Source organism: Myiozetetes cayanensis, unplaced genomic scaffold (genome assembly GCF_022539395.1).
Source record: "Myiozetetes cayanensis isolate MyiCay16 unplaced genomic scaffold, myiCay2020 scf7, whole genome shotgun sequence".
Classification (NCBI taxonomy): Eukaryota; Metazoa; Chordata; class Aves; order Passeriformes; family Tyrannidae; genus Myiozetetes; species Myiozetetes cayanensis.
The window spans coordinates 42,377,817-42,400,322 of NW_026087964.1; the positions used below are offsets into that span (position 1 = coordinate 42,377,817).

Consider the following 22,506-nt stretch of genomic DNA (forward strand, 5'->3'; position numbering starts at 1 on the left):
GATGGCGATAAGGTGACAAAGGCTGTTTCCACGGCGGCTCACCCAGAGACGCCTCGAGAGTGCCCCGCAGCCCAGCTGTTCGGGTAAATGAAGCCCGGACCACGGGTTAGAGTGGAATTTTCTGCTTTATGCATCTGTTACAAAGGACAAAACTACAAAAGCCTCGTACAATAGACGCGGTTGCAAAACAGGTCCTTTACGGGACTGCTCACGGTCCCTCCTTCGAGTATAATTAGGAGGACACTGAGAGAGTGACACTGTCAGCGGCTCATCACCATCCCCGCCTGCTGTGTTAACAGAGACCACTTTCAAGAAACAACAGCGTTTTCACACTTAAGACTGCTTGCTCGAGGACATCCCGGACTAAGCTGAAATAAGCCGCTCAGCCTGAAGAAGGAATCTCCCAGCTTTGGTGCCAATTTAACTTAAATGCTTCCAGTCACTACCTCAAATGACACCATTTTGGTTTTTTGCCTGTAGGCAAAGAAACGCTTAATGTATTACTGCTTTCATTTTCTTGTTCTAACCCACTAAACAAGCAGTAACCAACCCAATTTCCAGAGGTTACCAATTTGCCACTCCCTTAACAGCCGGCTCCAATACAGCAACAAGAATTGTCACTGTCAAAAATACTAGTCCCAGCACTTTCAATTTCTGACACTGACAAGAAGTGAGGTCTCATTTTTAACAGAACACCTGTTAACAGGATTCTATAAAATCTGTGAAGTAAACATATTTCAGTTTAAGCCTGAGACATCAAGCCAGGTTAAATTCACTGGATGCAACTTTGTTCCACTGACGTCAGTTCTTGATTCCCACCTGGCATGAAGCTATCTAGCCCATCTAAGCCATATATCCCCTGAACTCTACTGCCTGAGAGACTAATTTCCCCCTAAAAACATGCTAAAAATAGACTACTTCTCAAATGTATTTTCAAACCACTACATAAATTAGATTTTCTTACCAACTAGACACTGCTTTCAGAGGAATTCCACACCCACAAGGAAAACATATCTGTACATTTCAGTTGCCACATGGCAAACTGACCGTACAGTAACACCTGCTCTCCCTCAGCCACAAACACCACCGTGTAGGAAAAGAGCTGTCACTGTGTTTCCAAAACCAGCTGCGCTATCAGCTCCTTGGCATCCTTCATGCTGGAGGAGATCTCAGAGCCATCTTCTGCCACGTGGGTACCAATCAAGAACATCTTCCTCTTGTCCCCAATATCAGACAGTGCCAGAGCATCGTGGATATCAGTGATGCAATATGCGCCTTCAACGTCCTGATACACAAAAATAAAACAAGCCTGTTAGTTGCAAGAGGTGGCATCATTATTCCCATTTTGAGCCACTGCTTTTGTCCAGGGAGGGGAAGGATCTCAAAGGCCCTGGGGCACCATTCTTACATACCTTCTACGAGGTTGAGTTCTCATGCCCTAAAATGCTTTGGGGAAAAGAGTTTATCCCTAACCTAAGTTCTTCACAAAGAAATATGGGTAAAATTCTGATTTCTATTTCTGTACTAATTCCAGTGTTTCTGATAACTGTGTAAGACCACCTGTAAAAGGCAAACAAAAGCCTGGCTGGTCCAAGACCCCGAGTGTCCATCAGAGAGTTATAAGACCAGGGCAAACGTACAACAGTTGTGCCCTACCTACCTTCTTAGTCACCACTGTTTCTGGTGCATTTGAGTTTGATGAAGCCCAGGCCTGCACTTGTGTTCAAGAGTAACACAAATGACTAGTAACACGCCTCAGTTCCTAGAAACTTAGGAGGTAACAATGTACAGCAAACTGAGCACACAGCCGTGGTAAAAGAAAATCTGTGATTAAAAGCCTTGGTCTGTTCTGTCATTGGCCTGTTCCAGAGGCTCAGTTCTGTTCCAGGTACAGTACCAATCATCAACACTTTCACAAAGATCTTAGGAGGAAGCACTGCCTTGTGAAGAAAGCTGCTCCTTCTCTCAGATTTCAGCAGCAGCCTTAGGAGCAATCAACTGGACAATCTGAAGGCAAACAATGGTACTTCACTCTTTAGCTGCTGCTAGGTAGAGTGGCACTTCTAGGCAGATACTCAGAACAGAAACCTAAATTCAGATCTGACTGTGGTCTCCCTTGCAGCTCTCTAACCTGTGCAGCAGTTTCCACCCACAGCTCTGATTGCATCTTTACCAAGCACAGGACCTGCATCTTGCAGATCCAAAACTCAACCTCAGATTATTTTGCTTTGTGGTCAACAGGTGTGTCAGAACGACTCCCAGCCATGCGGCCTCCTTAAAGGCACAAAGCCTCCTTTGAAAGGCTTTTTTGCTGTTTCCAGAGCTGCTGCCAGCCCAAGCTCAGCTAGCAGCAGGGAACTCTTACCTGCTTGTTGGCCAGAATCACCACGGGCAGGGTGGAGTTGTTCTGGATCAGTTGATGAAGCAGCTGTTTCGCCACAGGCAGTCGGGCATGATCAGCCGAGTCCACAACATAGACTAGCAACAGCACTTTGGGCAAGTACATCTTCCAGTAGGTACGCAGAGATTCACCGCCCCCGACTGGAAGAGAAGACAGCAGCACAGGATTCACCAAATGATTCAAGCAACACTGCTCCCAGAGGTGCAGTTCAGTTGGGTTCAGTTGCTTTATATTTGCTTTCTGCCTGTTGGTTATTGCTCTCAAGGGAGAGTAGAAGGAGGTTCAGTGTCCATAAACACCATGTGAGAATGTCCCCATATAACCTACCTCCAACACACCCGTCTCATCTTACGACAAAGCAGGTCTACAATTTCCAGAGAAGTAGTTTAGCTCTGATGTGGGGAAGGCTCTCATATTTGAGAGGCTCTCTCTGTATATGAGGCTCTCTCATATTTGTAGGACGCTAAGAACCAGTTCAAAACTCCCACAGCTTTAATACTGTCAATAACCAGAGGTGCTTAGGAAGAGAGGAAAATCAAGTCCCAGCAGACTCTTCAGGCAACCCGAGTAATCTTCGCACAGGATGCATTTCTACCTGAGCTCTTCTCTGGTACAGAGGAAAGCTGTTCACCTTACAACAATTCTGTGGCAGCAAGTTGTTTGAGATTGTTGTTCCCATCTGGGGAAAAGAGTTCAACAACTAACAGTATTAAGTATTTCAGATGTATTTTCAGGTCTCCAGGTCTTCTCCAGCTATATTGCAGGACCACTTGCTCAAAGAGTACTGAGGTGCTCAAAATGCATGGGTGAGCCTCTCAAAAGCAGCAAGTTCTCAAAGCAATATATCTGGGGTTCCATATAATTGTCTCCTGCCTTGCTAGTCCACCATCTTTTATTGCCCTCTGTGACTTTGTTCTCTTTCAAAGCAATTTCACTTAAAAGTCAAAAGGGTTCAGCAGTTTCAAGAATATGGAAAGGGAAGTAACATTTCCCGCTATGGATGCCTGCCTCTTCTTCAAGCACCCCGGTGTATCTGCAGGCAGAACTGCAAGTCTGCCACTGTGGAAAGAAGCCAAAAGGCTGTGACAGACCCATAACACTTGGGACAGAAGCCTCTGATTCTGTACTGTGATACTGTGGGGGCTCAGCACCACTCCCTTTGTTAAGTACATTCATGCACAGCATAACCCAGGGGTCAGCAACCTCACATTTTCTTTTCCCAAACCAGTAGGAACTGAGCAGAAGCAAGGAGCTCCTGTGCCTTGCAGAGACTAAATACCACCCATTTATCTGTATGATGGTACAAAGAAAAAAATAGAATAGTTTTCTATCTGTCTAAGCCAGCAAAATAAAACCCCTGCTGTTTGCTGATCGACTTGTGCCATGTGATCACAGCATAGGCTGCTAACCCCAGGACTAGGCGATGGTACAGACTAAGTAACCAGATTAGAGAGCCATGCACGGATTTACCTGGCTGAAACTGGCCTGAGACATTGCATTTCCCATGGGTCAGATCGCAGCCATCACATCTCAGTCACTACCAACCTGGACCAGAGAGGGAAGGACGACTCAGAAACAACAGGTTCTGCTGTGGGGTGTGCAGTGCTGGGCCCAGACCACCCCCAGGCAGGAAAAGAGATACTGTGGGGTTCTCTGGGCTCAGACAGGCAAAGCACATCCCAGTAGGAAACATCCTCTTACCTACTAGGTGAGGGGCACAGACCACATGCATATCTACAGAGATGATTTCCCCAAGCCACTGCAGAGACTCCTATGCTATCAAGACAGGGAATGAAACTCTGCCTTAACAGTCTCATCCTCACACCCCAAAAACTTACCTGGGAATAGCACAACTCCTTTAGGCCTGCTGACAAAGGTACAGAGGCATCTATGGGCTAGCTGCCAACTGAGACAGTCGAGCAGTGGTACAGTACAGTGCAGAAACAGCAGAAGCAGTGGGCAGCTTCTTCCTCCACAGAAAGCAGGCACTGATGAGGCTGGGATGCCAGCCTCTCTGTACCAGGGACTGACCTGACTTCATGGCCTCCACCTTTCCCATTAGCTAGCTGCACCTTGAACAGCTATGACATCCCAAAAGCATCACAGGAGATACCCTTTGCAGGCGTGGACAGTACACCCAAAATCAGTGCAAAGGACAATACAGAAATTTTAGCAAAATGCTACAGATCTTCAAAAGCTGTTAAAGACTAGAAAACGCCACTTATGAGGCTTTTGAACAAAAAGCATACAAAGCTTTTCTCTTCCCCCTCTCTTCTTTCACTTATTACTTATTCCTCTGTGGCTCTTGCCCCTGGCCAGGCATGAGCACCAAGGAGAAGCTGTACGACAGCTATGGACCTCAACACAGGCCTTACAGGGGAAACCTCTCCTTTGGGCTGGTTTCAGCCAATCAGGCTTGTTACCCTTCTCTCTCTGAAAGCTGAGCTCCCCGGTGGGCAGGGCTGAGTGAAAACTGACCTAACACCACTGTGTCCTTCAAAGAGGCTGGGAAGGAAAACAGGATCCCCAAAGTGAAAATAATCATAATTCCATGTTATTGGAGTAGGCATGCAGGAACGTGGAGCTTTTAAAATATGTGCCTGATCCCTAGGGCACAAAATAGAACTTATTTTATGTTCCACACTAAAACAGGTTTACTCACTCTCCAGGAACTCCATCTGGGACTCCTCGGTGTTGATGCAGATGGCATTGAAGCCCTCGGTGGGAGCCACGCTGCGCTTGACGTGGTTAGTTGCCAGGGAGTGGAGAACGCTAGTCTTCCCAGCCCCGTCCAGGCCCAGCACCAGGATCTGCTTACTGTATCCTTTTCCCTGCAAAGCGAAAGGCAGCACCGTTATCCGGGCAGCCGGGGCAAGTGCAAAGCTAAGCAGGGCTAGGGTAAAGAAGGAGGCTGAACAAGGGGCCTGGAGGGCACAGCAAAGGCCACTTGGTGGTGAGGAGGTGGAAGATGCCCGCCGGGCTCCTGCGGCACAAGGGCTCGGCCGCGGCGACGGGGGAGCCCTGGAACACCCGCCGGCCACGGGCGGTGCTGGGGAGGAAAGCGGGGAGAGCGGCCCCGGCCCGGCCGCCCCGGCGCGGCCCAGGGCGCCGCCGAGCTGCGGGGAGCGGCGGGGCCGAGGGCCCGGCGGCCCCGAGGCGACGCAGCCACGCCGGAGGCCCCGGGCGTCCCCGTGGGTGCTCCCCGACCCCGCGGCCTCGCCCGCTGCCCCGACCCGGCCCCGGTACCTGATCGGCGGTGGCGGCGGTGGCAGCGGCGGCAGACTTGGGGCGAGCAGCGCGGCGCGGCTCCGCTGGCGGGCCCAGGCCCGGAGCGCCACGGCCGCGCCGCCCGCCAGGGCCAGCGCCGCCCCGCAGAGCGCGGCCGTCCGCAGGCGGGAGCCCATCGCTGCCCCGCTCTGTGCACCGACACCGCGCCGGGCACCGCGGGCACCGCGGGCAGCGCGCACCCGCGCCGCGCACGGACAGCGCCCCCCGCAGCCCGAGCGCCGCGCCCGCCGCGCTCCCAGGGCCAGGCTGGGCACACGCGAGCGGCGATGAAGCAGCGACCCGTGACACGGGTGGCTTTCCGCTGTCAGGGAGGCCACGCTTCCCCGACGCCTGCTGCTGCCCTCTCCTTACCCCTGTCCCACGGGATTTGTTCCCAGCCTGCCTCTGCCTGCGCGCCCATCTCTGGCATAGCAGTCCGCGCACCGTCCAGGCACCGGGACAGGCAGGGCTCCAGCAGTGCCACAAGTCAGTCAGTGTTTCCATCAGGCCAGTTTCAGCGCCTTTTGAACAGAGCTGCATTCTCCTCCAGTATCTCCTCCGCTCCTAACCACCCTCCAGAAACTGGAATGCTTTCTCTCCTGTAGGCACCAGCTGCTTGCTAAGAAGAGGCACCTCGCCCAGGGAAGTAATTTAAAAACAATACTCTTTGTTCAGCACTCACTTGGCAGCAAATGACTCTGGCAGCCACTCATACAGCTGTTTTCTCTGTGCTCGTTCTTTTCACTCAGACAACACAGTGTCAGTCCCCCTTCCAGATACTCCCAGGGTAAAGGGGAATAAAAACTGAATTCTACTTACTAGATCTTTACTTGGTGAGGACTCAGGATTGGGTTTTTTTTAAGCCACAGTAACATTTCCCTCGCCCCCTGCCTTTTCAGGCCTTTGCTTTAAATCCTTTCAGAAACAGAAGCCTTTGCCTTTTTGGGCTGACATCTGGCAGCTCTCTCTGAGGTGGTATTTCTTGCACCTTGACAGTCCATATCTGGAAAAATGTTTTGGCTATGTTCAGATGAAACCAGAAGTTTCAAGACAGGTGTTGAGAGTTAACTGTTAAGCATGAATAAGTTTTTGGCAGGAAAAGTTAGAGAGTTATAATTCTGTGTGATTTAGTATGCTGTTTGCTTAGCTTTACTTGCTTAGCTGGATTTGCTGAGGCCTCGGGCCACAAGCTGTGAACTTACACCTAGATACCTTTTCAGCTGGAATGGAGTTAGTCTTCTTACTAATTTTTCTAGTAGCTGGTACATTGCTGTTCTGTCTATAGTACAAGCAGCATATTGATAACACACTGTTTTTTTCATTGTTGATAAATATGTTTATCCTAAATCAGCTTTTTTAGTTTCACATGCTTTTCCAGCAAGCAGGTGTACCAGAAGCACAAAACAGGAGACAACAACCATCAGCAGAAGCTGCAACTTCACAAGAACCCTTAACAGCCTTCCTGCATGGACACAGAGAAATACCTCACTAAGGTGTTAAAGATCCAGACCAAAAATACCCATTGACCAAGAGGCACATGCAAGGTGCATGTAGGGCAGGTGCATAAGTCTCAAAGGTATAATTCCTTGGGGATTTCTTTGTTCTGGGTCCCTCTCCAGAGTCAACCAGCTTGACCTGACCTGCTGCTGTACCATTCAAATTATTTATTTTTATAAACCCAACACCTAAGACTCTACTATGGGAAACCTATGGTTGAGCCCAAAGGAGGAAAAAACACACCTTGAGCTCCCCCTTGTTTTGCCAAGTCCATTAGAATAAGACAGCTGGCTTGCAGAAAACAGGACACTGAGTCAGCTGCCATACACTTCTCCATGCTTTCTCTTTAACAGCCTCATTATCCCCCTTCAGATTATCTATCTTCTCCTACATGATCTAGCACCAACGATGCTTTCCAAGATGCATTGTGCCTGCGCTCTAAGCGGGTCAACGACTGTCTGGGACAAGACATAAAACACAGTGCTTTCATCACACACCATCAGATGCATTATCAGATAAATCTGCTGAAGGCCTAACCTAACATATGCAGGAGGAGCATAAAACTACATTTCAAGAACAACTTGGATTATCCTACATCTCTCAGATGTTTGGCAACCTGGAAAGATTTCTTCATAGGGGCTACATTCGAGTTTGGCAACAATCCAAGGCATGATGGGGGCAAATGTGATCAAGGGAACTTGGTTTGTGGACAAAGACATCACGGCACCTATACCAGCCCACCTCCTCCCAGACCACTGTGACAGGCAGGACAGAGATCCCAATGCCAAGAGTCTTTCACCAGCACTTTCTTTTGATCTTTATTCTGCAACCAGCATCACCTACTGAAGGAGAGAGGTTACACATCCTGCTTTTTACCACCCTCCTTTAGCCCCTTTCTTTTTCTTCTGCTGCTGTTTCTTCTTGGTGGCTGCAGCACCAGCGGGTTTTTGGTGCCTGGGAGGGATGACGTTACTTGTAGCCGATACAGCTGCGGCGCTGCCAGGCCGAGGGGAGGTAGGTGGGCTGCTGGCAGTTCTACTGGCATCCCTGCAGGGAAGACAAGAGAAGGAGATACCACGTGGGTTCACAACCCCTTGCAAGATTTGGTACTAATGCAGGAAGCTGACAGTGAAATATACAGCTGCCCCATAAGACAGCATTACGTGTGGGGAAGGCACTCATGCAAGATCTTAAATAAGCTTGAACATACAGAAGGGGCTGATGGATAATGGGAACATGTCTCAAAGACAATGCAGTCACCTTCTAGTTGATGTTCACTAATAGTTTAAGTCCTCAACAACAAAAGTAAGTCTAACTTTTGAATATGTGACAGCTCATGCAACACAGAAGCCTTTCAGGCCCTCAATCTTAGGCAGTGGAAATCTAGCATCCTTTCTCTCTCAGATGCTAGTAAGTCACCATTTTGCTGTCCATAGCTAAAGGTAATCCCTGATTCCCGTTCAAATAATGCGTCAACTTAGAAGGAAGTACAGTGTTTTCTCAAATCATGGCTACTGGTTCTCCAGCTGCCAAAAGACTTGAAAGCAAATAGCTCAAGAGAAAGTATGCAAAATTCATCTTATCATCAAAGCTAGAAATAGCACATTAAAGGACTATGGGAATTTTATTTGCACCATGGCATCTTCAAGTATGCCTATCACATCATTTTGGTTTTCAGCAACCTCTAGGGATTTTTGTGGAGAGCAGCTGGTAGCAGATCGAAGCAGCAAAATACAATTTCACTTGTGCTACCTGCAGTTGGGTGTGGGGAAGGAGCTGCAGCAAAACAGCACAAACCCAGCCCTCCCAGCAGCCCAAGACTGATTCCCCATATCAAGCTTTGCAAAATAGGTACTTACAGTTCAGAGGAGCCAGCTGTGGTTGAACCCTGAGTCCCCTTGCCAACCTGCTCCTTCTTCTTGCCCTTCTTCCGTCCACGATAGTAGGAACGCTCCCGCATTGGAAGCCACCGCTCAGGGTCAGGAGTCACCTTGGGGTCGTAGTTCTTAGGCAGCTTTCCTGCAAGAACATCGAGTGTCAGAGAATGAGACTGGAGTCAACACACTAGTCAGGCATCACCAAGGAACATGCATGGGATGTCAGCAGCCAGGCAGTGCAAAGAGCCCAGCAACCCATATCATCCTATCAGGGTGTTGCTCTCACTTCTGTGAAAAAACGCCCCATCCAAACAAGCAATCATGAAGATCTGTGTTCACAGGGACCCAGTCCTAACAAGGGGCTCTAGCACCTGAGGAGCTGGAGTCTGGCTATTTGAAGAAACAATCTGGAGAGCTCTCTGGAGCTGTGCTATGTCAAAAGCCAGGAAATGCAACCTACCCTTCTTTTTTTTCTTCTTCTTCTTCACTTCACCTTGTCTGAAAAGCAAGAAGGGGAACAGACGTTGTGACACACCATGGACAGAGCAGACAAGTCAACTAAAAACCATTACCACCTCTCTAAGAACTTGGTCTGCTGCTACATGAAACTTCTTGCAGTTAAACAACAAGGCTCCCTTTTTACCAGTCTGCCTTCCACAGCTATGCCCCCACCACACCAGGTATGGTTCTTGTGCCACCCCAAAGAAGGATGCACCAGAGCTACAGTAGCCTGCTTTACCCTTGCTCCTTCTGCTGGCTGTCTCCAGTGAGCTTCCCAGCTTTCTTCCGCACATAGGTTGCTCCATGGGAGTTCTCCAGCGCATCAACATCTACTTTCAGTGACATGGTGTCTGAGGAAGGCAAGTGTTTGCTAAGACTGCAAGGGAAGAGTTCAGGGATGCAAACCAGCAAGCATAAACACCCAGGTTTTCCCAGACAGCCAGAGGCAACTTCAGCTTGAATAAATTCTGTTAACAATGCAGACACCAGACAGGCCTACTGGTCTAGTTCTGCCTCTCTCTCCCCAGGTTCTTACACAAGTTGGGATGAGCTGCTTAATTGCCATCTGCTTCATTTTCCCCTCTTTAATATGGGAACAGAAGGAACAACTTCCCATGAATGCAGCTCAAGTGACAAAAGCAGTGTGTGAATCCTATTTTGGGTGAGTGAGACCTAAGTCATATTTATCAGGCACAGTCCTGCATTACTACCACAGGTTTAAGATTCCAACAGAAAAGATGGAGGTGTTCTTATTTTTTGTTCCACTGAGTCTTTAGTTATCAATTCTCAAAGAGAAGGCGGCCAAAGACAAAAGGGGCCTAAGATCTCACTGTAATCAAGCCAACTGGGGAATAATGTAGCTCCAGACAACTTGACCTGGATTGCTGCTGTTCTGGAGATGTTCCTTGCCTTTCCTCAGGCGAGAGTGAGTCTGAAGTCCCCACAGAGCTGAAAATTCAAGGGAGCAGTACCCAAATGCCTCTTTCTTTGGTCTGATACCACCATCAAAAGGATACACTTTTGCTTTTTCAGGGTCAACCAGGGAATAGGCAGAGATGAGCTGAGCCAGAGTATGCACATCTTTTGGGTTTTGCCTTTCCAGGGGAAAAAAAAGACAAAACAGAAAAGGACCGAGTGACCAATGTTACTCATCCCAAAGACTGGTATCACCCCACAAGAGCTTGCTGCTGCAGCACAGCTGCTGTCTGTGGGGACAGGCATATCAGCCTGTGGTCTCTTCCACAGCACATCACCAAACATCACTGGTATGGACAAAAGGAGGTGCAGACAACCCCACAGTGTCATGAAGCAGGCAATGAAAGATGAAAAACTCAATAGCAAAGGCAAGTTAACAGATCCTCCCCTCCCCCCAAAAAAAATCCCCATCAAGTGCACAATAAAAACTAAACCGTAAACATCCATGTTTATGTAGCACGAGAAAAAACTGTGCATCCCAGTCCCCAAAGCAATCTTTGCTGTACACAAGAGGCCTCTGGGACAAGTCTACCAGGTTTTCAAGTGAACATCAACTGTAGATCAAATTAATTCTCTCTCCTCCTTCCAAAATATGGCTTTGCATTGAAGCCCCTGTGCAGAAGCAACTCTAAAGGATGGCTACCAGTCAACAAAAATTGTGTCAGATACTGCCTGCCACCAGACAGCTTGTAGAGGACTCTGGGTTGAGACCGGCTGCTCAGCAACCACCCAACTCACTTCCATAGCTCCTCCAAGTCGCTGATTGCTTCCTTCTTCCTGCCATGCTTTAGTTTGAAGTTGGCAGCTTCCCTTATCAGTGACAAATGGACAGGAGACTTTGGCTGAAAGACAGAGCAGCCATAATTAGTTCCTTATTTTCACAGCATAGAGCCCAGCTCTAGCTGGCTTTAATGCCCTGAGACCTGGCCAAGGAGAACTGAGTTAGCATCCTATAGTGCAGAAAAGAGACTGCCTTTGCACTCTGGGATGTGAGGCAGAACTGCATGGGGCAAGGCAGCTTGCTGTTCCACCATGCTGTCTCATCAGGGAGAAGTTCTGATTGCTACATTCGGGCATCCATTGCCACCACTCTCCTAATCTGACAGGAACTGCTGCTCCTGTTTCCAAAACATCTAAAATAATGTAACATTGATAAAACAAATTCACAAGTTCACAAAACAGAAGCTCACAGGTCTCCATAAATCCAACTGCATAGCTGCTGGGCTATGCACCAACATGAAAACCTGAGTTGGACTAGCTAGAAAAAAACTGGGACACATCCTTGCATGTTAGCTCCTCTGGTCTGACTTGCCTGGAATTGCTGATACCACTGGATAGCCTGTGTGAAGACCTCGATTGCACTGTCAATATCCTCTTCATGACTGTACATTGTCACCAACGCAGACACCTGCAAACATTCAAGAGCAGTATACGGATCTTCATGCAAGTTGTCTATAGCCAGGAGGTCAGCAGTTAAATGATGGGATTTCCAAAAGCAGAGTCGATGTGAACTTTCTGCTCTGTCCCTAAAAAAACCTGTGGTAACAGGCAGGATACCGAGGCCAAGATCTTCCTACCCAGGTCCCTCCCCAAAAAATGTCCCTACCATCTTTCTCCTATGGTACAAGTCTACGACTGCATCCACTGAACAAACCTTCTTGTCTTGCCACTTTATTTGCTTACCACTGGACACACTTTCATTAGAAACCCTTTTTCTTCCTCTGTTCTCTATCCCAAGAGCCATGAAAAAAGAAATCAGCACTGAAGAGACAATACAGACATAATCTGTCTGCCTACATCCCAGGCACAACCAGAGGTGATCCAGGGCAAGGAGCTGCTATTGTTGACTGCCCCTACAAATTACTTTGATCATTTGCCCTTGCAATTGGAGCAGACCCACAGCTGTCAGACCCACCCCCTGCTCAAGACACTTATGCTGAGCACGTGAGCACTTACAAGGTCATCAAGCTTTCCTGGATACCAGGTGTGGATATGCATGCAGACTGGGGTGGTGCTGTGGGGATGAAACATATGGCACTTTCTCCCTAAGGCCTATTGTCCTAAAGCTGCTTCACAGTACATACCAGGGAACGAGTTGCTCCAGTCATGTTATGCAAGTAAATCCAGGCAACATGCAGGTCTCAGAGACTATGAGGGAGTGGGAACATAGGCAGAGAGCATCCCTGCTGACAGGTAGAGTACTTCTTTGGCTAAATTCAGGCCACCTGATGCAAGTTATAATCCCACCTTTCTCCAACAGAAGGAAGATGGGCTCAAAATCCCTGCAAACACTCAGGTCAAGTGAAAACCACAGGGAAGAAGCAAAAGGGAGCAGGCAGTGCAAAGCTGTCCTACAAGGGAAAAACCTCACACAGTTCAGACTGAGTTTTGCTTACCATACCAGGCTTGTGCTGCAGTTCTTCTATGCTCCTCAGGATCATGCAGGCTTTGGTGACACTGCCTAGAAGAGAGACAGGGAAGAACACACTCTGAGTGGCATGGCATCACTTCATCCCCACAGAAAACTTCGAGCCAAAGGTAAACAATGAGGACAGAGCAATTTCCCCTTTTCAGATCATCTCCCCACTTCCAGAGTTAAGGACGGGCCTCCACACAGTGGACATTTCTGCCCTTGTCACATTCCACAAGGGTTCAGGAGCAAGCTTTTGCAGGTAGGGTCTTCTCTTCCAGGTGCAACTCTGTGCTGCTTGACTGTACGCAGGATTGATTGGTACCATTAGGGAGCCCCATATTGCTCCCAAGATTATCCTGCCCCAGAAGAGATTCCTGCCCCCTATTATGCACAAAGACTGTGGACATCTCTGGCAGTGGTCTGTGGAGCCTGCATATCTGGCCATTAAGCTATAAGCACTATCCTGCCAGAGCCATGTATATACATTACCTGACTGAAAGCATCTCTGCTCCACACCTCTGTCACAACAGTGACTGCAGCAAAGATTGCCCTGAAGTCTGTTTTTCTCATCCCTTTTAGTGTTATCATGTACAGACACTTCCCAACAAAGGAGGACAATTAATACCTTGAGCAATTTTTAGCTGGGCCATCGTCAGCTTGATCTCAGCTGCATTAGCAGGGTGCTGGTCTGCAAAGTCCTGAGAGTCAGAAGAAAGAACAATTCAACTTGTGTGTGGGCACAAGGCTGTTGCTTTGGTGAATCATATCTCATGCTCAGTCACAGCAAGCTGGCAAGAACCAAGGGAAGCTTTCCAGCGCAGGCAGGCTTCAGCACACAGCAGAAGAGGGTCCCGAAGCGTGCCAGTGAGCCATTGTCCTTTCAGTTTTCTGTCCCAAGCCACTCATTCCCTCCAAAAAGGAGGGTGTTGCAAACTGCTTGTAAGCAGAGCAGCTAAGACTACTGCTTACCCTAGAAGAAGGGTACTACAGCTTCTTAAGCATAAAAATCAGAGGTGTAAGGGAACTATTTCCCTTTAAAAGCAGCATTGTTGAGTTGGGTGTGAAGGCCTTCCAACAGCATTAAACCAAACCAAAATAAGCAGTCAGATACCCCTGGAAATTTAAACAAAACAAACTAAAGGAAAACGGCAAAGGAGAACACAAAGCACGAGTTTAAATGGACCTTTGCAAGACTTCCTTTTAACCTACCTGCAGAAGCGCCACGGCCTTTGCATGCTGCTTCTCACGACACAGCTGGGCTGCCTGGATAAGCACAGGGAGCAGATGCTCGGGGCTCTGCGACTGCAGGCTCGCTGACAGCTTGCGGCACTGATCTGCCTGAGGAGTGGGAAGAGAAAATACACTTATCTCAACCTCTGCAAGAATCTAACACAGGGCTAACATACCAGCAGTACCTCAGATATGCTGGTGATGACTTCCCCAAAAGGAGTACACAGAGCCAAGAACAAGTCTTCCTAGTGGCACTTCAGATGCATCTAAGACCACTCATATCCCTTTTATCTTCTAGTAATCTCCACACAGTTCTCCCTACAGCAATACTCAAGTCACTAAACAGTCACCCAGTTGTGCTTTTAGGGATGATTTTATTTTTCTGCTCACTTATGTGCCTAAACCAAGTGGTCTTGTCTTCTGACACAGAACAGCTGCATCTCCATTTTTGCACAGTCAAACTCCTGTGGAGTAAATCTGTAGCTACTTACTGCTGATCAGTTTCCCCTACCTGGTTAGTGTACATTGCCAGCAAGGCTTTGTTGAATTCAATCGCCTGGAGCTGTTTCTTGGAGAGTTTATGCTCAACACCTTCTGCATTGGTCAGCTTCACCTTTTTCTTTGAGTCGAAGACATTTTGGTCCTGGGGAAATTGCACATCATGAGAAGATTTCACTATATTCCTTGAAGAAGAAAAGGTCCCTGGGTCTGCAATTTAACTACTATTTAGGAAAAAAATCTTTCCTGGTTATTTCCCTTCTCTCCACAGAAGCAAAGAAGCAAGCTGAGTAACTGCATCGAAAGCAGCAAGGTAATTCTATACCTTGTTAATTGTGATGATGTTATTTGCAATGACAGCAAGGAGTCCTACATCTGTTGGCCTGCAAACAAGAAAAGCAGAAAGCATACTGTTATTAAACAGTGGTCTCTCTACAGATGGGAGGTTGAGCATTTGTTTTTTAAAAATCGCCTTACTTCAACTTGATTATTTGATTGTAGAGCTGTAAAGCATCCTCTGTACGACCCTGCAGTTGCATGATATAAGCCATCTGACCATGAATAATAGCCAGTTCAGCCTCAATGTCTTCCTCTGTCACATCCTGAAGACAAATCAAAGTAAAAAGTAAAAAAGCTGCTATCTCACCTCTCTTACCCTGGCTTCTGTCTGCTGGGAAATGTCTATGAGCTCTCTTGGGCAGTATTAGCAGGAAAGTACTTCAGCTACTACAGATGAAGTAGCCACAGCACAAACAGAAGCATATGTGGGTTAAACTGGGAGAAAAAGCTTCACCTACTCCTGTGAGAACCTGAAAATACTCCTAACTTGTGCATTGAATCTGCCCCTCTGCTCAAACCAGTGACTGATTACAAATTTCCTGTTTCTCACCACCCACTCAGCATGTTCATCCACAGCAGGAATAGGTCACAGGGAGGTTTCAGACAACCTATACCCATCGTACCTGCACCAGCACAGGCAACTCTGCAAGGAGCACAGCCACAAACATCTTGCAGTGATTGCTACCCTTCTGCAACACTCATGATTTCTGCCCCAACCTAGCAAGCTGGTACCAGCAGAGCAGCACTGGCTCTCTGCACTTTGTGACCACATGATGCAAAGCAAACACTCTCCAGAACATCAAGAACTTACAGAGTCTTCTGACAGCGATTGGCGGCACAGCTCTAGAAGGAAAAACAAATTGAAAACCACAATTTAGAAGGCTTTAGGGGGGAAAGAAAGGCTAGAAGCATAGAGGAATAGATAACTTTTTTCGTGTATTGCTGAAACTTCTGCAGCACTAGAAGGACACAGCAGACTTCAAGTTTGATGATAGATGGGACTGAGAATACCGTCCCTCCTAGAGCTGCCTTCTGAGAGCAAAGTGATACACTTGTTTTCTCCCCTGAGCAAATTTCCTTACACTTGGCTCCTGATCCTTTCCATACAGATCACTCAGCTACAACTGCACACCATCTTAGGAGTTAAATGCTGCAAGCCTGCAATATTGAGATTATATCACCCTTTATGGGACAGCAATTCTGTTAGTTTTCAGAACCCATACTAGTCGCTTCTTAACTTTCTCATATACTTCACTAGAACATCACTTGTTTGCTCTCCAAAGGATGACTGTCAAAGCATATAGGTTCTTCATCAAAATTGGGACAGAACTGACCTACTTATCTGCAAGAGCAACTAGATCAGACTGAAACTAGTCCTTTCCAGTTCTCACCCCTTTTTTTAACACATAAAATCCCTATTCCACCCCATAGAAAAAAAACTCTTTGCAAAAAAAGCTCATTTATTGGCTTATATTAATTTCATACCTAATTCATACCATGAAGTATTTTTAATTTTTATAGCATACGTTTAAATATGCATTCATAACAACAAAATCAGGAGTTAGAATAGAGGAGACATTTCACGCTTACAAGAAGAGATTACACTCACATCTACTTCCTACTTTAAAACACTGCACAAAGTTATTGAACACAAATCAGGGGGCTGCAAGACAGCCAGGAGATGGTACATGCTGCACAGCTCTGGAAAAGAGATGTAGAGGAACAGTTCTACAAAAACACTAGTTGTGTCAGGAACTTAAAACAAATCCTGATGCTGGGCAGTTTTCAAATTTTCAAAACCTCTTTTCCTCTGATTTGTGTCTACAGAGAGCAACTACTCGTATCACACAAACCTTCCCTCTAACCTCACCATGTTTTTACCTTCTGCTTTCTGTAGTTTTTTCATTGCTTCATTCAACTTTCCTTGCCCAATCAATGCACATGCACTGTTATAACACAGCTCGTAGGTAGCTTCTCGAAGGCCCAAATCCTCCTACAATGAAAAGCAAATGTAACATTCGATAAACACCAACTGATCCATACAGATCTGACAAGCAATGGACAAAAATTATAGTTTTCATGTACACTTAAACTAATCCTTGCAAAATAAATGTAAGAGGCAATTTTAACAGGGCACACACCTGGCAAGTAAGTCTCAGTGTAAAGGACCTTCCCTCACACTGTACAAATCAGAGGTAACTGACGAGGCAGAAATGAAACTCCAGCCTGAACTTGAGGACTGCTTACACTGCTGCAAGAGGGCAGAACTGCTGCTCTACGGAGTTAGAAAGTGGATGTACAGTGCTGAACAGAAAGCTGAGCATGCTATGTACACCTTGGAGGACAAAGAATTCCAAACAGATGTGAACATTACAATCTGCACTGTTCATTAAAAAAATATTCCCAAGCATGGCTGTGTGATCCAAGCAGTTAGCTTTTACCCTGGGCAAGAAGGTAATGAGAAAAAAAAGTTCTAGTCACCCACAGGTGTTCTGCCCAATGCATGCTCAGAGAGATCTTCTTTGTGCTCTGCTGTAACATCTACAAGTCTCCTAGAGATCAAAGGTGAAGTATAACTCATGAACAATAACAGCATTTATTACTCCATACAGGAAAATGTACTAGGTGATCTTCAGTACACTCAGAAGTCATTAAGAGAGAAACACATTTCTGTCCCGTTCAATATCTATAATTCCATATCCTTCATTCCTTGGCTCTCACACACATGGACACACACACTCACTTACTGGCACCACCTTCTCCCATGTGCTTTGTGCTGCCACAACAGCAGAGAGGTTTGTTTTTCTCTCTTCCTCATACTCATCCTGGGAGTTGCGGATGAGATCCCTGTATGCAGCCAGACAATCATCGTAACGCTCCAGTCTGTACAACTGAGAAAGGGAAGGGATTAGCCTTTGGAACAGTATTTTCCTGAGCATGCTGGTAACTACAGCCTCCTTCCTCCCTCCCCATGGACAGAGGCAGCAGAGCATCATACGATATGCTGAACATTACTAATATTGCATCTACCTTTAAGGGCAAACTATGTAGATTATATTTGCAAGGACTCAAGCAATGACACCAGATACCTGCAAAAAATGACACAGCTCTTACTCCTAAAACAGCTTCTTTAAAAGCAGCAGTTTACACAGTTTTGTCCTCAAACAGCCTTCTTCCAACTTAGATCGCCTCTCTAAGAAAGAAATTAAATGAATGGTCTTTCATGCAGCTGAGAGAATTCTTCACAAAACTGATCTGATCAACCAGGGAGAAATGAGAGAAAAAACATAACTTCTTTCCTACTTCACTTTTAACGGCTGAGATGTCGGGTCCCACAAACCATTTCTGGACAAATGGCTCAAACACAAACAAATCCCATCAGATCTCTTGCATCCTCAGCCATATGGCTAACACCAGGCCAGACCCAGGGAGGGAGTGGGAGTCACAAATTGCTTTGGTTTAGTGGGGATAAAACGATGACTCTGCCTCCAGCAATAGGCAACTGAAGCTCCACAGGAGTTTGAGCAGTTGGAACTGTACCTGTCCTTACCTTCAAGGCAGAGAGGGAAATTCTGTCCCCATACTTGCCCCCCATTAGAGGAGCGACAAGGCATCCAGCATATGAAACTCCCACTGGGAAGAAAAGCTTGTAATTACCACTTGTCCATAAAGCTCCTTCAGCTTGTCTGTCTGCTGACTGGCACTCTGAATGGTCTTGAGAGCACTTTCAATACGATTCAACCTGTATTCACAGTAGGCCTTCTCAAAGGCAATAATGTCACTGCAAGGACAAGACAAAGGCTGACAGCGTGCACTGTAGTTTGCATTCAAAAGCATTCACCCACATAAGCACACTTGTTTAATCAGCCCTAATTAGTCACAGACTGCTACATAACCCAAAATCCAAACACATGATCCCAGATTATTGAAGTATGTATCTGTTGAGCACTGAAAATACCTTAAATCTACTTAGTGTTCAACAGAGAAAGCATATCAAAACTTCAACTAAAAAGAGGTTCCTTTTTAATGGTGTCTCCAGACAAACAGCATTCCAAGTCCTCTCCGCCCCCCACCTCCTACTGATTATGCTAATCAAATGCTTAAAAGGTGGAACAATACCAAACTTCATTCCATGACTCTTCCTTAAGGAGAAGGTGTATCATTACAACAAAAGGTTGTTACTGCTGATTTTTAAAGACAATTTACTCACACAAAGAGAAGAAGAAAAAGGTATAAAATACAAATACCTCTTACATTCTGATATGAAGACAAACATAACATTAACCTATGCTGAAACATCAGAGCAGCAGAACTGCAGCAAAAACGTTTGCTAACGTAAAATGGGCTTCAAAGCAAGCTCACACCAGCAGGGAAGCATTCTCAAAAAAGCAGAGCCTTGAATGCTATGTTCCACCTACTCCCTGGGTTACCACTTAAACCAAAGGAAAATTAATTAGTAATTCCTTTAGTTCATGCTTGGGGCCACTTGCTATCAGCTTTTCTTTGCCTATTTAAAATGATCTCGATTCAACCAAGTATTAAGGAAGTTTGAAAACAAATCAGTGGCATTCAGAATTAAAGAAAAGCAGTGGGCCACCCTCAGCGCAGGACGGGACAACTTCAAGACAGAGAAGGAACCACCAATTTCCCTGCTCTGCAGGACAGAGACAGACACAGAGCAGAGTGAGGCTAAAGAAATTACAGGAAGAATTCTGAAGACAGTTGGATTTAAAGAAAATATTCCTCCTCCTTATCATATAATTAAAAACTAAGCTAAAAAACTTGAATTAACCCCCTTCTGTCCCAGGAAAGAAAGAATTAGCAAATAAGGTAATTATTCAGATGTGAATAATTGTAAACTAATGGTATGTTTCATCACAGTGATACTTCAACACACTTTCCTGGGAAGTTCCTTAATAAAAGCAGCATCTGAAATACAAGAAATTTGCTGCCAGGCAGTTCTTGGGTAGAAATTTTCACCCTAGTCATTGCAAAAAGAGCATCCTTATTAGGAAAAAAAAAAAATCAGTCTTCTTAATGACTCAAATGGAAAGTTTGACTTGTCCTCAGACACAAGTTGTCTCCAAGGTCCTGATTTTGAGAGGATGTGCAAAGGGCTGCACCACCACAAAGGCTGAGGCAGTACCTTCAGGCTGGCAAAGGATAAGGATAAGGTTCTGGATAAGGACCCCACAGAGCAGTATGGTGAGATAGCCAAGCAAAGCCAACAGTTCCCTGCCACTGACAAAGGCTTCTCCCTTCTCTCCTCACTCTCACTGAGATTTGTCCCCTTCCCTTGTATCTATCATCTGTGATACTCAGCCACACCAACAGGCAGCATCAGCACATGGAGGTGGCTGAGCTACATCAGGGACAATCCCTTCAGCAGTGAGAGCAAGATGTTAGACTGCCTCAAACTCATCCAGACCCACAATAAATCAGTTTCACTGAGAAGACCAATCCCAGTGTCTCTGAGCACCTCCTGCACTCTATTTTGCTGCCTTATCAGACCCCTCTACTGAAGCTGTGGCAGCTTCTCAAGGAGTTAGGATTTCACTTTTTGTAGAGCACAGCAAAACACAACTCACCTGGTTAACACTTTAGTGTGGGTATTGATTATGCCGAGGGCTTCCTTGAAGTTCCCATTCTGGATAAGACACACTACTTTACACTGAAGCGCAGTCACGTCATCTTTGCTGATCTGCAGTACTGGAGGGGAAACCAGTTTCAACACAGTGATCCAACTCACTATCAAACATACCAAGGCTTCTCTAAGAGCCACGTGTTGTTACAGCTGCAAAAACCCACCCCAGAGAGCGGTCAGGTCAATTTGAAAAGGGCCCTGGCATGGCTTAGTTTGGTTCATAAAAGAATTCAGCATAAATACAGAAGTTACCCAAAGTGACCACTGTGCTAACATGCCTGGAAGAGAGCTTGCACCAAAGGGACTGGACAAACACCTGGACAAACCTTCCACTGGCGTTTCACTTCCAGGTAGAGAGCACAGTGCCAAGGCCTGAGTGCCTCATAAAGCATACTGAGGAAGGCCAGCAGCTGGTACAGAAGAACAGTGTGGCTCTAGACAGGGAGGCACTTTACGCACTATCAATTTCTGCCACTGGAATACAGGGAAGTAGAACTAGGAAAGAGGCACAGGTTTTACCATTTGATTTTTTCATGTGATCCCAGCTCTGCCAGGAGAGGAGAGGAGTCCCTGCTCTGCACAAGCAGCAAAGACAGAACTTTTCACCGTTAAGTGCCTTATACAACAATCCCGTTTTGGAAGCCAAAACATCAAAAAAACACAACCCGAAGTGGACTCTCGGCTCCGAGCAAGTTGGCGCTTCCAAGCCAGTCGGCCCGTAAGTGCACCGCTCCTCCAGTTCCCAGGGGGAAAAGCACTCCTTTCTCCCACGATCAAAACGGAAGGAAACCCCACGAGCAGCTCCGAGGTTTTGGGATGCATGCGATGGCAACAGAAGCACCTACTGGTCACGGCAGCCCCTCTCGCCTCTCCCCCAGCCCAGTCGGACCCGCTGGGGCCTCTGCCCGCTGCCCTGCTCCCGGCACGGAGCCTACGGACGGACACCCCCCGTTCCCCGCCACACGGCAGCGCCCCTGCACCAGGCCGAGCCCGCCCGGGCAGGGAGCGCGGATCCGCGGGGCGGCACTACGGCCCGCACTCACTCTTGTTGACGGACTTGAGGGCGCGGGCGAAGTCCCCGTTCTGCCCGCAGCGGTTCACCTCGCTCCACAGCCCCGCCGCCGCCGCCGGCCCCGCCGCCGCCGCCGCCATCTTGGCACCGGGGCCACACACACGTCGAGGGGGCGGTGGCTGCGCCGGAACCGGAACAGCCGAGAGAGGCCCCGCCCCCCGCCCGGCCTTCTGACAGCCCCGCCCCCAGCGCCGCCCCCAGCGCCCTCAGCCCGCCCGGGCAGCGGGCACTCGGGGATCGATCCTGAGCGTAGCGGACGGGTTAGGGAGCGACACGCTGGAGAGCAGTGGGAACGGACCTGGGCGTCCTGGTCCGCGACAAGTTGAATCTGAGTCATTGTGCCCTGGCAGCCAGGAGGGCCAAGCCATGTCCTGGGGGGCATCAGGCAAAGCATCGCCAGCCGGTCGAGGGAGGGGATTGTCCTGCTCTGCTCTGCACCGGTGATGGTCTCACCTTCGAGCTCTGTGTGCAGTTTGGGGTGCCACCAATGTAAGAAAGATATTAAGCTCTTAAAGAGCGTCCAGAGGAGGGCAACGAAGATGGTGAAGGGCCTTGAGGGGAAGCCGTATGAGGAGCAGCTGAGGGCACTTGGTGTGTTCAGCCTGGAGGAGACTGAGGGGAGAGCTCATGGCAGGTCACAACTTCCTTGGGAGGGGAAGAGGAGAGGCAGGCACTGACTCTCCTCTGGGGTGACCAGTGACAGGACCCGAGGGAATGGCCTGAAGCTGAGTCAGGTGAGGTTTAGGTAGGATATCAAGAAAAGGTTTTTCACCCAGAGCGTGGCTGGGCAGT

The 22,506-nt window shown here is 47.5% G+C and overlaps 2 protein-coding genes across 4 annotated transcripts; both read right to left on the reverse strand.

Annotated features, from left to right (window-relative positions):
• Positions 1–106: 106 nt before the first annotated feature.
• On the reverse strand, positions 107–5,805 carry ARL9 (ADP ribosylation factor like GTPase 9). Of its 3 annotated transcripts, none has more exons than XM_050338205.1 (4): positions 5,678–5,805; positions 5,064–5,284; positions 2,366–2,541; positions 107–1,285 (listed from the first exon to the last, which is right to left on the reverse strand). In XM_050338205.1, the coding sequence occupies exons 1-4, from the start codon at positions 5,803–5,805 to the stop codon at positions 1,106–1,108; spliced, it is 705 nt and encodes a 234-aa protein (XP_050194162.1). In that variant the 3' UTR covers positions 107–1,105. The 3 variants fall into 3 exon arrangements, with proteins under 3 accessions (XP_050194162.1, XP_050194163.1, XP_050194161.1); XM_050338206.1 differs by having other exon boundaries at positions 5,064–5,225; positions 5,640–5,805; XM_050338204.1 differs by lacking the exons at positions 5,064–5,284; positions 5,678–5,805 and adding an exon at positions 3,872–3,946.
• A 2,153-nt stretch (positions 5,806–7,958) lies between these two features.
• Positions 7,959–21,850, reverse strand: SRP72 (signal recognition particle 72). Its single transcript, XM_050338203.1, has 19 exons — positions 21,686–21,850; positions 20,587–20,707; positions 18,656–18,779; positions 17,746–17,889; positions 16,880–16,991; positions 15,810–15,841; positions 15,137–15,261; positions 14,985–15,042; positions 14,673–14,804; positions 14,141–14,269; positions 13,557–13,629; positions 12,915–12,979; positions 11,831–11,926; positions 11,257–11,360; positions 10,560–10,637; positions 9,782–9,919; positions 9,503–9,540; positions 9,025–9,184; positions 7,959–8,212 (listed from the first exon to the last, which is right to left on the reverse strand). Exons 1-19 carry the CDS (start codon positions 21,792–21,794, stop codon positions 8,038–8,040), a joined length of 2,013 nt encoding a protein of 670 aa, XP_050194160.1. The 5' UTR covers positions 21,795–21,850; the 3' UTR covers positions 7,959–8,037.
• Between the last annotated feature and the right edge of the window lie 656 nt (positions 21,851–22,506).

What these genes read in the sequence shown, in the direction of transcription:
- ARL9 (XM_050338205.1), bottom strand. Translation starts at nt 5,805, where the DNA reads ATGGGCTCCCGCCTGCGGACGGCCGCGCTCTGCGGGGCGGCGCTGGCC. An exon ending in CCAGATGGAGTTCCTGGAGA is followed by an intron (nt 2,542 to 5,063) that starts GTGAGTAAACCT and finishes CTTCTCTTCCAG; the next exon opens with TCGGGGGCGGTGAATCTCTG. An exon ending in TGATTCTGGCCAACAAGCAG is followed by an intron (nt 1,286 to 2,365) that starts GTAAGAGTTCCC and finishes TTTGTGTATCAG; the next exon opens with GACGTTGAAGGCGCATATTG.
- SRP72 (XM_050338203.1), bottom strand. Translation starts at nt 21,794, where the DNA reads ATGGCGGCGGCGGCGGCGGGGCCGGCGGCGGCGGCGGGGCTGTGGAGC. An exon ending in TGCAGCACAAGCCTGGTATG is followed by an intron (nt 11,927 to 12,914) that starts GTAAGCAAAACT and finishes GAATGTTTGCAG; the next exon opens with GTGTCTGCGTTGGTGACAAT. An exon ending in GAAGAAGAAAAAAAAGAAGG is followed by an intron (nt 9,185 to 9,502) that starts GTAGGTTGCATT and finishes ATGTTCTTGCAG; the next exon opens with GAAAGCTGCCTAAGAACTAC.